This window comes from Struthio camelus, chromosome 3 (assembly GCF_040807025.1).
Source record: "Struthio camelus isolate bStrCam1 chromosome 3, bStrCam1.hap1, whole genome shotgun sequence".
In the NCBI taxonomy this organism is placed as follows: domain Eukaryota; kingdom Metazoa; phylum Chordata; class Aves; order Struthioniformes; family Struthionidae; genus Struthio; species Struthio camelus.
In genome coordinates this window covers 48,249,851-48,267,310 of record NC_090944.1, presented here as the reverse complement: position 1 = coordinate 48,267,310, position 17,460 = coordinate 48,249,851, and the positions used below count along the sequence as shown (strand labels likewise).

Here is a 17,460-nt window from a genome sequence, read left to right as displayed (position 1 = left end):
TGTTTGTTTGTTTAATCTACCTTAAACATATTTCAGCACACTTACAGTACTATTAAACACTAAAATATATTTTGGAGTAAAATATAATGGCGTTATCAACTTAATTCCCTTAAAAATTATGTAAACTAAGTTGCTATCAAAGTACTGATTTTTTTTTTTTCTTCTTTTTTTTCCTCCCCTCCCCAGATCCCTGGCACTTCTTATAAGGGAGATCCTGCCTGGTTCTGTTTTCCTTCCCTGTATGGATTTCTTAGCTGATCCTGTAAGACTTCGGAGTGCAGAAATAATCTTAACTTATTCAGTATTACTGCTTTCCTCCTAAGCAAGCAGTATGTTGTGGTAAAGCAAATGGTGCAGAGTGGCTTAATTGCTGTGACTTGGACTGGGGAAAAGAAAAAGAAATGTTGTTCCCAGTTATTGTTTTGGTTGTGCATTATAACGTGGTTTGAGTGCTTAACTGACCAAACTGATTAAAAATACAGTATTGGCATGATCTCTTAAGCATGTGTTTTTAATAAAAGACTACAAATACCATAAAATGGGAGAACGCTACATTAGTATAAGCACCTTCATGATGATAGAACTACATTTAAACAACCGCTTGATCACTTACCTGTAGCTGTGTTGTTATAGCAGTCTAAGTAAAGCAGCCTTTTTTGTTGCTGTATTGAAACCAATTGTTTTGTCCTTAATTCTGCTAAAAAGAAGGCATTTATTTCTAAATATAGGATACTATGATTTTCAGGTTTTTTGTGAAGGTACTTTAATAAGCAAAATTGCTATACTTAGGAAGATGTCACCTACTTGCAAGCAAAAAGTACTGTAACTGTGGAAGAACCGGTAGCTTGTTAGATCTGCACTAACAGTAAAAATGCGGTGTAGAATTTTCTTCCCCCAGATGAAAAGTGTTTCAGTACAGATCTCTTAAAGTTCCCTGGCTTGTAAATACTTGGAGACCTTTCAAGTTTGACTGTTAAAAATGATCTGGCAACTTGTGTTTTGGTATTACTAATGTATTCACAGGTGTAAACTTGGACATGACGTAGTAGTGAAATTTTCATCTAGTTCGGAATTTTCTTAATCTTGTATTATTTTTTTCTAAAGGACACTGTCAACCACTTGCTGCTGATCTTCATTGATGATAGTCCAGTGAGTATTGACAATATTAAAACAGTAGTAACCTACCTATTTACCTGTTCAATAAGCATTCTTACTTATTTTTTGTCACTTTTTCTACAGCCTGAGAAAGCAACTGAGCCTACTTCTTCGTTGGTTCCATTCCTACAGAAATTTGCAGAGCCAAGAAATAAAAAACCATCTGTAAGCAAAGGAAACTTTTTTTTTTTATTATTTTTCTCTTTGAATAAGTATATTACTTTGCCTGCTGTTCTTGTTTCTACAATTTTTTGCATTATTTATGTTCTCAGTGAAAGTCTGAAAATTGGCTGACTGCCTTTTTAACCTATTAAGGTCCTGAAACTGGAGCTAAAGGAGATAAGAGATCAGCAAGACCTTTTATTCCGGTTTATGAACTTCCTGAAACAGGAAGGGGCAGTCCATGTGCTGCAGTTCTGCCTGACTGTAGGTAAGTTTACATAAGTGAACTGAGGTGCACTTGATCTTCAAAAGCTTTAAGAACTTGCATGTTCAATTGGATGTTCAGTCTTGGAACTAGACAGCGTTGTTTAGCAAGAGATTAAGTTTCAGGATCTGTGTTCAGTTACTTCGTTATATCCTGATTCTTTAATGCTGATCTTGACAACGTTAATGTCAGTGTAGACTTTTGCTCTTAATTGTATTTCTGTTTGCTGATGAAGGTTGTATGTTTTAAAATAGAATTTTGCTGTAAGGAGAAAAGTTCTGCCCACTTTTACAAGATAAAGCTGACTTTTCTAATATGGTTTACTGAAGTATTTCTAAAACGAGCTGTACATCGTGAGAAGCTTCTCATGTTGTTCTCGATCTAAAGGTCTGATGTGTATACAAAGCAGAAATGTAACACGAACACTAAAGCTGTTGGAACCTCCTGTTTGATAACCTGTCCCTTGATTATGATGTTTGTATTTCTTTTTACCGTTACATAAGTGTTGGCTGAGAAGCCTTCTGTTTTCCAATGATACATTTTTCTGTGAAATTTCTGTAATTTACAGTGGCTTATTTCAAGTTTTTTGCTCTACTAGTGGTTAATTACTGGCTTATCAAGATAACTTCTTTGCCAAGATTATATAGATGTGTGTGTATATGTGTGTGTATGTATACATACATATATGTGTGTGTGCGCATGTCTAACTAGTCAGGAGAGGAGTGTTTCTGGAGGAGCAGTAATTATAAAAACATGGCGAGTATCATGTTCTGAGCTGTGTGTTAAAATTTGCTTCCCGTTAAACCATATTGGCACTACAGTGAGCTGTACCTTTCCACATCATTAAAGTTTATCAGAATATGTGATATAGTGTAATAAAAATAACTGCAAGGATTATGTCATTCTTTATTTGAAAAGCAAGCAAATATTCCTATGTTGCATAGGAAATAATGGTTCTGTCTTTGTATCCCAAACCTATACACGTAGCAGGAAGATGTGGAATTAAACATGAGGCAGACTTTATCTCGTAAAATACTGTAGAAATCATTAATAGCTGCATAAAAGAAATATAAATAATCTCTTTGCACACAGTTTCTTATGGGCTCATAATCCTTCTAAAGATGTTGGCTTTTTGTCAGGAAAAGCTGCTCACCTCGCCAAAAAAGAATTAATGCCTGATGTATGTACAAAGGATTCTAAGCTGACGTATAGTTCTCTAGAGCTGCTGCCTCTAGCAGGAGTGTTTCTCAAACTGTGGGTATTGCCAGTGATCAGTTGTTATCTCTGAGCACTTTCTTCGATCGGGACTTGTCTCTTGCACTCTAAGATGTCAAGGCCGTATATTAGCTTTTAAAACAAAGAGTAAGATTATCTGGCCTGTTTTAGGTCTCTCAAGTTACACTGTCTCAAACTAAGTCTCTACTATAGGTTATTACTTACTAGGTAGAGAGAAATATCTTGGATATGAAGCACTTACAGAGGGAGGAAAAAATAAAAAAGAAACCAGACGGAAGGGTTTCAGAAGACTTTCTCTAAAGAAGTCTGCTTCTGTCCATTAATTGAAAAATTAGCTGAACTCCACCTTACTTTTCTTTCTTCTTTCTGGACGATGGTGGTGCCATTAATGGAACGAGCAGTGAATTAACTAGAATTGCACGATACTTGTGCTGGACAGACTTTTTTAGTCAAAGGAAGTTCATTCTCAAGTTAGCCTGGTATTAAAGAAGCTATTGAAAACATTAAGACTTGTTGTTGGGTATTAGGAATGAAATAACAGCAGAATAGGCAGACAACTCATTAAAAGGGCTGTTGAGGCTCTGTGTGTGTTTAGCATGAACTGGAAGCCATGCTAAAAGAAATTACATTTCCAGTTTATTAACTTGGGAAGAAAAATTCTGTTCTCTTGCCAGGAACAACTATACGTTTTCATGGATTTTTCTTTACTATGATAAGGAATAACTAGTTTTAATGGCAATCTTTTTGAGAACTAGTTTTGAGAGATTTGAATTTTAATAGGAATGCAGCTACTATGAGATTTTGAGATGTCTTTGGTTCCTATTTATTTTAAATTTTTATGAATGACTGTATCTGCTGGAAAGTGATTTGATATTATATACCACTTCATGATGCCACTTGTTCGCCAAGTTGATCAACAAATGCATTTGCTTTCCCCTGTTTCTTAGAGGAATTCAATGACCGAATTTTGCGACCAGAACTATCAGATACTGAGAAGATGGCTCTTCATGAGGAAGTACAGAAAATTTACAAAACTTATTGTTTGGACGAAAGCATTGACAAAATTAGATTTGATCCTTTCGTAGTAGAAGAGATTCAAAGAAGTAAGTGTGAGATTGAAAGGAATAATTTGCACTGAAACTAGAAAACATTCTGTAATGATTAAGGTGAAAGCTGGTTTATCTAAAGAGTGATCAATTCTTTCTTTCGTCATGCTTTTTAAAATGTATTACCACTCTGCTATGTTATGCTTAAGCCTTGTTTTGTCAGTATTTTTGTATTTTAAACAAGTCTGTCAGACTTGCATTAGCTTGCAAAGCAAACAAAAACTCGATCTAGAAAAAAACAGCTAACATAATTTATATTGACAAAATTTTTGTAGTTGCTGAAGGTCCATATGTGGATGTTGTGAAACTTCAAACTATGAGATGTCTTTTTGAAGCTTATGAGCACGTTCTTTCTCTCCTTGAGAATGTTTTTACTCCCATGTTTTGTCACAGTGATGAGGTAAGTGTGAAAGATTTGAAGACTAGTCTTAAAGCAAGATTATATTTTTTAAGAAAATACTCTATTTACAGCATGTGCGTGTGAAACTGAAAAGCATATCTTCATTTTCCACTTTTGTTAACACTGCAAAGCCAGGACAAATCTCAGTAGGAAAATTATGTTTCTTCTGGCTGGACATATAATCAATAGAGTAAAAAGAAAAAGATTCTTCATTTTCTGATGTAATAGTTAACGTATTATAGCACTGCTGTTGCAAAAGGCTCCCTTCTTCTTATAATTGCATATTTGATTGCAGAAGTAATCTGCATGATATACATGAGACTGTGTTAAGACTCTATTTATTTACTTTTCAAAATATAATGATACTTAAGTAAAAACTTTGAACTTTTTAGGTGTCTTTATTAAACATTTCAGCTGCTAAAAGTCAGTTGTCTATTTTCAGGAAGGTCATTCAAAGCAATTTATTAGGCAAACAATGATTAGTGTTCTATGATTAGTGGAGCAAACTGGATTCTGAAAATAAGTTAAAATTCCCCGTGCCAAGCAGACAGCTGCCTAAAGCTTTCCCACAGAAAACGTTTAAGCACGGGGGTGAGTCTGAATTCTTGTCCCTTTTAGAGTTTGTGTGTATAAATCAGGCTGCATGTTAGGCTCCCCACAGTTATTTAAGCCAGAATATATTGACTTGTCCTAGGACTGGGGTGCTTACCTCGAGTGTAATACTTCAAACACGTGATATTTAACGAGGAAGAGACATGGATTATGGGGCTTAATTTTAGTTTTATTTCTGTATTGATTTTTGTCTTTTAATCCCAAGTTATTTAATATAAGATAGCTAGTCCTAGGAGCATGTATTGTAATCTTGGTGTGTTCTTTTCCAGATGAATATCCTAATTGCCAGGTTAAAGTCAGCTTGCCTTTTACTTACTTCCGTTCTTGTTTCCTGAATTCTGTAATGTTGTTGCATAGTGGCTCTTGCCTCAGTAGGCCAGTGTTTTCTTTGATACTTCCTCTTGTGTCTCCCTGTAGTACTTCAGGCACCTTTTAAGAGGAGCAGAGTCACCAACACGGAATTCAAAGTTTAACAGGTATGTTTGGCAGAATCTTTATATTTTTTCTGTTTGCTTTTTGGTTGAAAGTTTCAAAATATTAAGCCATAAATGTTTTGTTACTACCTGATAATAATTTGGCTACCTTTTTAGCTATACTTTTTTTAAATAGAAAAATTACTTGCTAGAGAAGCAAGCAATATTATAGAAGATGGTTCTTCACTTTGAAGTGCTTTACATAAAAGAATTTAAGATATGATTCAGACCTCAACGTTTGGGAAGAGAGAAGGGGAAAATGAATGTACGATGGCAACAACAAAAGATAACGTGGAAGTAATTTCCATGATTTCAAGTGACTATAAATATGAACACCATATTGCTGATGCAAAGCTGGGTCACCTTGGATTTCAAGTCTTACGGGAGTGGGTACAGTGTCCAACCTAACTAGCCTGGTAGTGCTATGGGATTCCCCTCTTGTTACAATGAGAAGGGTTTGCCTTTTCTCCTAGGTCAAATGTGTTTTCCCTTCCCCAGCTGCTCTTATTTATTGCACAAGTGTAGTGTCAGAACTGTCATCTCTTGGTTTGGGCTATATGCTTACAGACTGCCCTCAGGCTCCTAGGGCCTGCAGAGAAGGAGAAGACCAAATATCTCCTGAGGAGCAGAGAACAGGAGCAAATTTTAAGGTCTACAAACCAAACTGTTCCTGCAGCTCACACTGGGAAAATTGATACGGATATTAAAGACAATTTGCAGTTTTTGCTCTGTTCATATTAACAGAGAGGGAGCTAGAAAAAGATTACCTCTTCCTTCCCTCCCTTGTGCCAATGGAAAGCAACCAGTCTCTTGCAACTGGAGCCTCAAATGCTTGTTACTACCACTGGCTGTTGGACCGTTGGTGGTGGCCGTAGTAGGTGTTTGTCTTCGAAGAGTGAGTTTCTGCTAGAACTCTTTTGAGACTAGAGCTATGTCAGAGTGGACCTGTTCCCATGTCAAACCAACAAAACAGATCCATCAGGTCCATTGTTTCATTTCAGTGGAAGCTGGACCCATTTGGTTCTCGTACAGGATAGCTATTCGTAAAACTGCTGAGCCTCTTAATTTTCAGAGCTCACTGAAAAACTGATAATTTAATTTTAGTAGATCCTGGACAGTTGGATGTCTTATCTGCCCCATCTAGTCATCCTAATATTTTTAATCTTGAGGAAGATGGGAGATGTTCCACTGCAGAAGTGGGGCGAGTAAGCTTAAGTTCTCACTTGGGGACGGTTATGACACATTCCTCTGGTGTTCCAGCAGCATCCTCAGCGTTAGTGAAAATGTATCTGTTTCACATTTTGGCGTGATTTGAATGCCTGAGTAGATACTGCAGTTTATGATATGAGATACCGTATGTGTCTGAAGTGGTGCCTCAGTGAATATTGCAGTAAAACAGAGGTCCTGTCTGAAAAGAGTTTGCTTTCAGCTTTGGAGTTTCCCTCTGTAAAACGTGCTATGGATGGTCACTGCCAGCAAAAAAGAGAGATTACTTATAGAATTATTCCAGATGTTACCCATATGCACACACCTCATCCTGCCTTCTCTCCCTTCTAGTATTAATTCCAATTGAGAGAAGTTACAGGCAGGGAGATCAGCTTTGTCTTCTGTATCTTTGATTTGATGCTTTACTGGGTTAGTGTGTGTGTGTGTGTACTGCATGGATACTGCTGATTAAAAGGTCTTTGAGATCAAGTAGTAGATACGAAGTCTCAGTGGAGTGTGCGTGGGCAATGTGCTGAAAGATTTCACTTATAATAAGGCCAGAACCTTTTCTTTATGGAGCATCTTCTGGAGAATACAGTGGGAAAGTACAAAGAGTTGTCTATCAGTGTTTAATTTCTGTTTTGAATCACTGTTTCTATTAACTGTACAAAACAATCTTAATTTTTGGTGTACTGATCAGGCAGATAATGTACTATGAAAACTACTAAGGTAATAGATGAGAAGTCCCAAGTATCTTTGGAGTCTTAAGAAGACACACTGGGAATAATATCCTGATAACTGAGCAGTGGTTGTAAAAAGTTTAACTCTGTAATTGGTATGTTTCACCTCATATTTAATGGAGATGGCCAATTAATACTTACTTTTTAAGTTCTAATTCTGGTGACTTCAATTTTGGGCATATGGAAGAGAGAACAAGAATTTTGTCTCTCATTTATTTGTTTATAATATATTATTTAAAGGCATGCTGTGTTTCAAGCCCAACAGGGAAAAAGAAAAGCCATTATATGGTATAATTTCCCAGACTTCTGGATGCCTATGTACCTGCCTTGCTTTTCTACACACCATGACCACATATAGAAATAGAAGCATTCTGGTTTCTCATCTTTGGAAGTGCAATAAAATTAGAACATTTTTCAAGTGAGGGCTCAAGTAGAAGGATACATTAACAGTTTAGGGAAGTGATTAGGAGTAAAACCCACAGAATTAAAAGTCTGTAAACAATTGTGTGCTATGTAATTGCTTTTATTTGTCAAGATCAGTTTCCATTCGCTGGGATATGTTTCCTGTTTTGCTGTTAACATGATTGAAGATGGTGCCTTAGATGCCTTCGAATCAGTTCCTGTTGTAAAATAAAATCTGAAATTTGAGAATTTAAATCCTGTAAGCTATTTGATGTATCGGTTTGTCCAGAGTTAAGTAGCTCCTGTGAACTGAAGACAAACCATGTGTATAGTGACTGTATTTATGTTAGTACATTTGAACATGCTTATTGGAATTAGCGGGTGATGGCTGAGGTATTGGGTCTATGACTCAAGTTATGCAGAATGTCAAAAATGGATGACAGTTCTTAAAATCTGTGAATTTTTTTTTAAGAGACCTCTAAATTCTGAGTTTATAGTAGTATTTTTTAACTGTATCTAATACAGAGACTTTTACTGTATAAAATAAGTCGACAGTCTTTAGTTCATTTGGTCAATATGAAGAAGACTCCTACATGAATTTTGAATACAAATTACAGAAAAAGTTTGCTACCAGCTTAGCACCGCAGTTGGCTTTAAGAACGGAAAACATTTTCTTTAAACTGGTAGCTGCTTGTGCTGAATGTCAGTGGACCCTTCAAAGTTTTAATGGCTGAGGTTTTTAAATCAGAGGAGACTGTGCCAATCAAAGGTGCAGGCACTGGTGCTTTTAGTAACTCTTGAATATTGACATTTCACTTTCTAGAATTTTAGGTCAGAAGCCTTTAATTGTACCAGTTTTTTGATTAATCTGTAGGGATGGTTGTAGGTTTTGCTTGGGATAGGTCTTTCAAGGTTGGAATTTCTTAATGTTATTTTTGCTCTGGGCTCTGAGGTAATTTATGTGCCTATTGTTGCAGAAGTAGCCTGAGTTTGGATGACTTTCGGTAAGTCAATCTAACACTCAATAAATGTTGTCTGTTAGCTAGATTGCATCTATCATGCCTACATCACACAGCCTTTATAACAGCAATTAACTGGCTGTTTTACTTTTAAGAACATGCAAATGTCTCCTGGATTAAATTGCATTTCTCCCCAAAATAAGCTTGCTCCTCATGTCTTCTGCACAAGTGTTTAGAAATTGCTTAATTACTAATTTTCACAAGTTTGCCATATATTAATATTATTTGCTGTTAACTATTTGTCCATTATTAGTTTTGAAATACATCTGCATAACCTGAAGCATTTTTTGCCTGAGTGCTAGCTACTTTTTATTAGTTTTCCAAAATTGTATTTACTCCATAGCACGTTTCCAGATTTGAGGCTTCATACGCTTGACTACTTGTTTTATCTTGCATAGCTGTGTCCAATATGACCATTGCTTTGCATCGCATGCAAGTATAACTGGTTTATGAATGCTATAACAAACACTCAAAAAGGGGAATTCCTAAAATTTGTTCTCTGTGCAGCCTTGTGACCGTTGTAGTTTTGATTACAGCACATGCTTTTTTATAATTATCTTCTTCATTCGTGCTCTGGATAGTCTGTGATCGCTTAATCACTCATCAATACCTTAGTAGTTGTTCAGTGGTGTGTATTTATTTGTGCCATATTAAACACTCAGTATCCAAACTCAGAAAACAATTCTTTCATCATGGGCTGTTCCGTAGAATTTGTCAGTAGAGCATCAGTGTCTCAAACGTGACTTGTACCATTCTTGACTTTTGAGGGAATATTAGCATCTCCATGTTACACACTAGGAATCAAGGTACAAACAAACTTTTTGTTTTATGTTTCAGTTTAATATACTGGGTTATAGCTTAATACAGTGTTAAGCAAGTGCAGTTTATTGATTTTTAGGTGCAGCTGTATGTGCTCACCATTTCTGCTCGTCGGGTGTAAGGGTTCCAAGTCAGCCTAAAGAAAATGATGCTCTGATTTCACGTGCTTGTAAAAATCCAGCTTGTCTGATGATATATACAAATTGTGAACAGCTGTAGGGGAGGAAAGAGAGGAGAAATACCAGATAGCAGCAGCTTCAGCTGCGTAACTCTGATCACTTCAGAAGGTCTATTCTGTGCACTAAACAAGGCAGGGATCCTGTGGGGAAATGATTTTGCAACCATCCACAATTAAAACAATGCCATGGTTCGCAGTGGCGCTAATGCAGTCTTTGTTCAGCAGTGCCTTGCTGTTGAGTGATTGGTGATTGTAATTTTTAGTGTTCTGCATGTGAGACTTCTGAAGTTTAAAAAAAAAAAAAAAATGGAAAAAACGTATTCCAACCTGTTGTCATCACATCATTCATCAGGATGTTGGAACCTGTAGATTCTCCACCCAGAGCCTGCCAAGAAAGCAGCTATAGAGTGATGTTCTGCTAATGCTGTTATGTGGGTCAGCACTAGAGGGAGCGGGAAACTTTTGCCAATGAGTTTCATATATATTTGCTGACAGTAGCAGAGTGATGAGACTTGGAAGACTCTGTTTCTGTTCCAGACCAGCCCCCTCCTCTCCTCTGACTTGACCTTTCCTTCCCTGTACCTTGTAGCTGAACATATCCTTGTCTTGTCTTTACCCTCCGCTTTTTATACTGATTGTTGTTCGTTTTTTGTTTTGCTGAGCTTCTTCAGCTTTGATCATCCTGTTGTGTATCTGTTTCTACGAACTTCCCAAAGCTTTTTCTATGCTCATCTAAGCTGGCTTGTGCTGTTTGTGCTTGTTCAAGGATTTCTGCCAGACCAGTCCCATATTCCCTCTGTAATTTGTCGTACATGTGTTTGTGCCCCCTCTTATTCACCTGTGCTCTTATTCTTAATTTTTATCTCCCTCGTTGTGAAGAGGATCCCCTCCTGTGTTTGTCAGTTTATTCCTTTTCCAATTTAGTAGTTACTCTGTATTCATTAGGCGTGTTCTTTGGGCCCAGAATTTGAGCAGTAGGGCAGGAGGTGGTGGTTCCTAGCAATTAGGTTAGATCCTGGCCCTATATAACTCAGTACTGTGGTACTTACTGGTGAAGCTGTATTTTGCCTCCAGCTAAAGCATGATTAGTACAAACAGAATTTTCAAAAATCTGAGACTGTTATACTCTGTCAAATCTGTAAGCTTGTACAAATTAATTTTTTTTTGAAATCTTGACAATTGTGCAAGCTTTCGCAGGAATGATGAAAACTTCTACAGAAGTCAAGCCAGTGTCCTCAGATATTAGTCTTTTAGAAAGCTGTCTAGCTTTGTCTGAGCACAGTTCATATTTTGCTAGCCCTATGTTTAAGCTCTGGACAAGGTTCAGATAGATATTCAACACAGAGGAAAGTTCAGCTGATGAAAATGTAGGAAAAGCTGTTTTAAAAAAAAACAGGTAAGATTGTTCGAATAAGGATTTATACTACAAAGGGTCAGGCAGAGTTATCTTTCATTAGCAGAGATAACAGAGATAGGAAAGATGGATGGTGCCTGTCTCTGCTTTGCAGCTGATGAATAAGGGGTAGAAAAGGCAAAAGATTTGGAAGAACAGTGGATTATTTATGCAATTTTAATTATATGTACACAGACTGGATAAAATTATAAACAGGAAGATTGTTTCCTCTAATAAACCCCTCCCACCTCCAATTTTGTGTCAGCAGTTGGTGATGTCAGCATGGTGGGGGATGAAGATGCTTTACTTGCTGGTCCCTCCTTTTCTATCTTCCTGAGTAGCTAAATGTAGTAGTTACCTTTTTTTTTTTTTTTTTTCCCAGCTAAAAGAAAAAAAATCGATTCCGTTATGGGGGGGGGGGGGAGTAGTCCTCTAAAATTCTAATTGTCCTTTGGATCATAGTAATCTATCAGGTTCTTTGGAGTCTTTGGTTCTACAGTTCTTTATTGATTTTTTAACTTCCATATCAACTGTACTTATTGTATGACTGTAAGTAGCATCAGGTTAATTTTGTATTCAGTAGAAACATTTTTCTTTCTGGAATCTCTTCTGATTTTACATTTCTATGTAAGACGTTGTCTTCCCTGTCAGGTTTTGTATAAGGGCATAGGAATGCTAAAAGTTGTTTTCTCACTAATGAATGCACTTCCTGCCCAAATTTTCTTTCTTTTACTTTAACTTGACGCTTTTATCATAAGTTGCTCTGTTTCTTAACAATACCTTAAAACATTTGGATCTTTCAGGGAGACTGACTCTTTCAGCCAAGATTCTTCAATCATGTCTGTTTTCTCTCATGCTCAGTCTTGCTCCTTGCACATTCCTTTCGTCTGTCCTTAATGTTTGCATGTATCTTGCATCATACACGCTTATAAAATTCTGGGATGTTTATGAAAAAAAAATACGTTTAAGTACAAAACTTCTGGTGTTTGGCAACAGTGGATAAATGTTTAAATACAAGAGTACATGGAAAGGGACGGAGTTAGCTTAGTGATCTTCTCAATGTGTGTGCCTGTGACAGTTTCTGCTGTCAAAACAAAATTGTTTTGCCTAGTTCATTGTTTATTCTATGTCCTGCGTTACTGTAACAATAAGAGTGTTAGTGTTAACTCACGGGTAAGCTTACGGTAATGTCCTGTCTTTTATAAGAGTACTCAAGATACTGCTGGTCAATAAAAGGACAAACAAATTTGCCATAAATTTTAACTTAAGTGGAATTGTAAATATGTCAGCTACTTGTTTATGCAGTTGTTTCTCTTATCTGCAAATTATGTGCAATGACTTACTGGAGCTGCTGTATAATATGCTTTGTACTGTAAACTTGGGCTTCCATAATTTTAGGACTACGCAGAAAAGAGGAGAATCGTTTGGAATCAGCAGAATAGGCAACAAAATAAAAGGTGTTTTCAAGAGTTCTGCAATGGAAGGAGCTATGCTGCCTAACTATAACTTAAATGAAGGAGAAGATGATTTTGTGAGTAAAAATTTTACATAGGTCTTTAAATCTTGGTTTTTGTTATTTCATTCCTTATTAAGTTCCTGCATGTTTTACTGCCTTATTTCACTGCGGGGATTCTGTGTGTCAGCTTCCAATTAAATTGCCTTGTTTTCCCTGCATGCATTCATTCATAAGCCCCGGCCGCATCCCCCAGTCAGTGTACCTCTGAGCTTATAGCTTGAGCAGGGAGAAATTTTAAAAGTAGTGCCTTCCTTAGAAAAGTGGTTCTGTCAGATGTTTCTGTAGCAATTAATTACTTCTGTAAGCAATTAATTAATTAATTTTGCTCTGTAAAAATTTGCATTGTCTCTTTATAATTCTAGATACTAGTCTATTCTCTTAGAAGTAGTGTTCTCTTAAAAGTTCTCTTCCAAAGCTAGATTATTTATCTATCTTTATTTCTTCCAGAGCATCCCTCATGAGTATATAAAGCACTTGATATAAGGTTCCAGTTCCACTGTTCATTCAGTGCAGAAAATTTGATCTGACACTAAACTGAGTAGAAACTGAAATATCTTTTTATACAGTATTTGAGTTGATGAGGCTGACTCCCTCCTCCCGCCAAAGCAGAACTATTTTGCTGCTGAATAGAAAATGCAAAATTTGTTTATCCGTTTTCACTAACATATTACCTTTTTTTGTAACCGGAATTGTTTTTAATTGTGGGATAAGAATAAGGAGCACCATAAAAAGCGCTAGAAGCGCAGCAGACAGAAGTTAGTCATTGTGGATTAATTAGGTGAAATCTTTGGAGAAAAGAAATCGAAATCTTAATTTTTTGAGCAGGGAAACTAATATGTCATCCCTGCTATTCAGAGTTGTCAGTTCAGTGGACTCAAGCTTCTATATTTCACCTAAGTCAAATATAGAAGTCTGCCCTAACAGTCTGCCCTGACTTGTTCTGAAACTAGCCTTTCTTACATTTTACAGGGAGGTTCTTTTATTAAACACCTAATTCTGAGTAAGTCTTGCAAAATGGACTACCTAAGTATTCACATGTGTGTCGTTATTTGACCTCACATAAAAAAGTATCTAAGAAAATTTCTCAAAACTGTTTGAAGATCTACTGATATCCTGAACATATTTCTGTTGCCATTTGTCACCGAGTAATAAGGTAGCAGAGATTTCTTGTTATATACTCTTTGATGTACTTACTGAAGCAGTTGTGCTAGAGCTCTCAGAAGGAACATGTCTTTGTGCTAGAGCTATTGTGGGACGTTACCAAATTCGGTGAGAGAGATGGACGATAAATGGGCCAGAGTCTAATACTAAGAAAAGATTTCCTATTGACAGAATGGTCTTAGCTCAGGCAAAAATGGAAAGTTTTAATTTCCACATGGCCTCACATTCCTGTATTAAATGAATTCAGGAGAAGGAAGACACTACATTTATCCTCAAGGCATTTTAGACAAAGACTGGGAAATACCAGAGTCCCTTCAGTTGGTAGCTGTGGATGGAAAGAAGAGGGAGAAGAAAACACTAAATTGTTGTTAAGTTTACTATTCCCAAACAGTCCATATGCAGGACAACTACACATTTTCTTTTAAGATTTGTGTATTGGAAGCTAAAAAAGAATTACAAGAACAGATGGATGCCTTTAAAGTGAATGTAAGGACAGAAAACCCAACGTTTCTGGTTTAAAAATGGTAGTTGTAATATTAGGTAAGGATGAGGTAGTTTGTTAGCAGTAATTGATTTGCATGATCACTTGACTCAACATCAGCATGAAATAAGCATTAGTATGGAGAGCAACCTTCTGACAACCTTCCTGATATTGGGGGAATATTGAAAGAATTTCACTGTACTGACTGTCAAGCAATTGCCAGACAAATGCCAAATTTAAAAGCCTCGGTAATGACTTAAGGCAGGTTGCCAGTAACCATAAAAGTGAGCTGCTGAAGACAGAAGGATTGATTGCTGAAGAGGAACTGAGTGCTATGCTTTTTTTTTTTTTTTTCCTTTTTTGACAGTCATGTTAGTTACAGGTAGAGCCCTTAGGAAAAAATCCACTTAGTCTGAGGAAACCACATAGGGGTATAAAACTGTTAGCAGCTTTCTGTGGCTCTGGGAAACAGCTTTGTAAGCTGCTAACATGATAATAGTAGTTCCATAAAACCAGACTCAGTCTTTGTCAGCTAAATTTAAATAGAGCTAAAAATAATCTCTATATTAAACACAGGGATTCATCCTAGGGTGGCAAGAAGACCTGTAGACTTGGATTTGTGGCTTTACGGTTAGATGGGTAAAACAAGCAGAAAGAGAGTAAGGCAACTCATAACTGTTACAGGTTATTTTAGAAAGAGGATTAAATCCGTGCTGCCCGCCCCCCCCCCAAAAAAAAAAAAAAAAAAAAAATTCATGCTTCCTGGCCTACAGTTAGTGTAAGCACTCTGGTAGGCACCTGGTAGGCACATTGGAAATGCCCGACAATTTGCATAGAATTGTTACCAAAAACAGCTGGGCTAGAAGCCAGGCGAGGGATCTGGAGAAAAGAGGTTTGTGTATGTGAAAACTTGCTGCTGATTTAATGCAACCCTCAGAAGGGCCAAGTGAACAAGATGGACAGTGAGGTTAGGGCTCCTTTGCAAGCAGTTCAGAACAATGCTGACCTGCATCTGCTCTAAATCCTCATGCTAACACTTTGCAGTACTACGGGTGTAATCACTGTGTCAACCAATAGGATAGTCCAATGTGTGAAACTAAATAAATACTAGGAATGCAATCTGCAAGCAATGGTGAAATGAATGAAGAAAGGAATTAGCAAATGTAGGCAAGAGATGAGTTTTGAGGAAGTCAGGCCTAAGCGTTTAGTTCTGTCAAAAACTCTAGAATCAGGTAAGTCTAAGTACTTGTAGAATGATCTTATAACCTTGCAAGGAGGTTCCAGTGGAGATTGTATGTTTACTGTTAATGCAAATATACAAATAATTCTTCCTGACCTTCTTTCATCATTCTAATTTCTCATAAGGTAGAGGAGTGAGTGTAAATCATACTCAGTTCATACTGCCCCGTCCTGCAGAAACTAAACTATTTAATTGGATTTGCTATTCTGAAACATTGTTCTGCTGTTTTTAACCAGCTGTGACAACCACTTGTTGTGGGAGAGGAGGAAAATATGTAAGACCCCATACAGAATACCTTGTAGATGTAAAGCTACCTCACAATCTTGTTGTTGCCCTTCAGAGAGCATATGTCCCATTTATTCTGGTCTGTGGTATAAGCTAGTCCTGCAGTTTGTAAACCCTCATTGTTAATTTCAGGCTTGGTTTATTTTTGGCTGCTTTATGAAAGCAGCACAAACTGTGAAACCTCTTAGCTGAGTGTGACCTCTGTGGATTCGCCATTGAGATTGCTCTTTGGCTGTCACAATTTCTCTTTTCATTGAGCAAATTGGGTAGACGGAAGCAAAAAAGTGTTTTGAAAAGAAGGGATTCAGTTAGTGGATCTACAGAAATCTATTTGGAAAGACAGTGGTCCACGTTGTAATCAGTTTGAGGATCATTTCAGTATTATGTGAAGGCAAAGCTTAAAACTGAACAAAGATTACTCGTGTGTGTTGAACCATTCATGCTTTAGCTGCAGTTGAGTCATGACCATGTGAATGTTACAGTGCAGACAAAGCCAAAGTGCATTTGTTCGTATGTGAGGAGCCAGATCTGCAACTTCTGAAGTTTTTTTCAGGAATGCTGTGTTGCCTTAATATGTTAGATTATCCCAATACATGGAAAACTTGTTAAGCCATTGGGACTTGGCCTTTGAGAGGAATTTGACTTTAAATGACAAAGCTAAGGGGAAACGACTTGAAAGTTGGATTCATGCTTTTCAGTTTTCTTTGGTTTGAGAGGTACTCCTCGTGTTATAAATTCATGCATTAAAATCTCCTATTTTAATTTTAACCAATGGCAACATTTTCAAACGTGTGGACGTGTATGAGACTTACTGAAATAATTTACTTTTCAATTGTTGTATGCACTTTATTGCAACTATTATCTCAACATAAATCTCAGTTCTGTAAATTACACTAAGAAGAGCTAGGTGCTGATTTCAGCCACAGTCTGTGCAGGCTGGTGGCAGCTAAGAGTGGTAGCAGAATGATGGACCTCTGTGGAGCTCCGAGTCAGGCTCAGCGGTTTGTCTCCCATCCAGCAGGTCAAATGGCAGGACCTGCCTTCCAGCAGGGTTGCTAGATTTTAGAAGCTATTGCTGACAGACGGCAGACTAGATTGGATTCAAACAATTTGAGTTTTATAAGGAAATATAACTGCCTTATTTTTTCTCCCAAACCTACTTCCTATGCTTGTGAAGAAACAAGAATTTTTTTCCCCCTGGTAGTTTTAACTATGGCTAACCTCACACACTCTCCTTTCTGCTTTACTTTTGTCTCTTATTCAAGTCTAAGACCACCCCAGCCTTCCTTCTCACAGTCGCTCTATCTTCATTAGTAAAAATCATTTTAATTCTTCAGACTACTTTTTTATTATTCTCTGTTCTGTGTGGTGAAGATGAGATTCAGGTTAACTATTGTTCGGAGAAATAAATAGCTTTTCAGGATTAGCTGTTTAAGGGTGGATTTTTCAGTTCAGATATATGAGATAATTTTTCTGTTTATGATCCTAAAAGATGTGAACTTTCTGTCATTCTCTCGGACCTGAGAATTCAGTATGCCGTGTGGTAGTTTGACGCATTATCTGTGGACAGCTTAACCCATTTGTAATAGCAGTATCATGGACATAGTGTAT

The 17,460-nt window shown here is 37.0% G+C and overlaps 1 protein-coding gene across 12 annotated transcripts in view; it reads left to right on the top strand.

The window, feature by feature from the left end:
* Nucleotides 1-17,460, top strand: part of SNX14 (sorting nexin 14) — a 65,730-nt gene that overhangs the window by 29,853 nt on the left and 18,417 nt on the right. For 6 of the 12 annotated variants that reach the window (XM_068937704.1, XM_068937702.1, XM_068937698.1 and 3 more), the window contains 9 exons: nt 187-262; nt 1,105-1,149; nt 1,240-1,320; nt 1,471-1,585; nt 3,766-3,921; nt 4,200-4,324; nt 5,354-5,412; nt 8,735-8,761; nt 12,565-12,697. In XM_068937704.1, coding sequence (XP_068793805.1) covers nt 187-262; nt 1,105-1,149; nt 1,240-1,320; nt 1,471-1,585; nt 3,766-3,921; nt 4,200-4,324; nt 5,354-5,412; nt 8,735-8,761; nt 12,565-12,697 — 817 coding nt within the window. The remainder of the gene's footprint in view (nt 1-186; nt 263-1,104; nt 1,150-1,239; nt 1,321-1,470; nt 1,586-3,765; nt 3,922-4,199; nt 4,325-5,353; nt 5,413-8,734; nt 8,762-12,564; nt 12,698-17,460) is intronic. The other 6 variants (XM_068937703.1, XM_068937701.1, XM_068937706.1 and 3 more) reach the window with 2 other exon arrangements.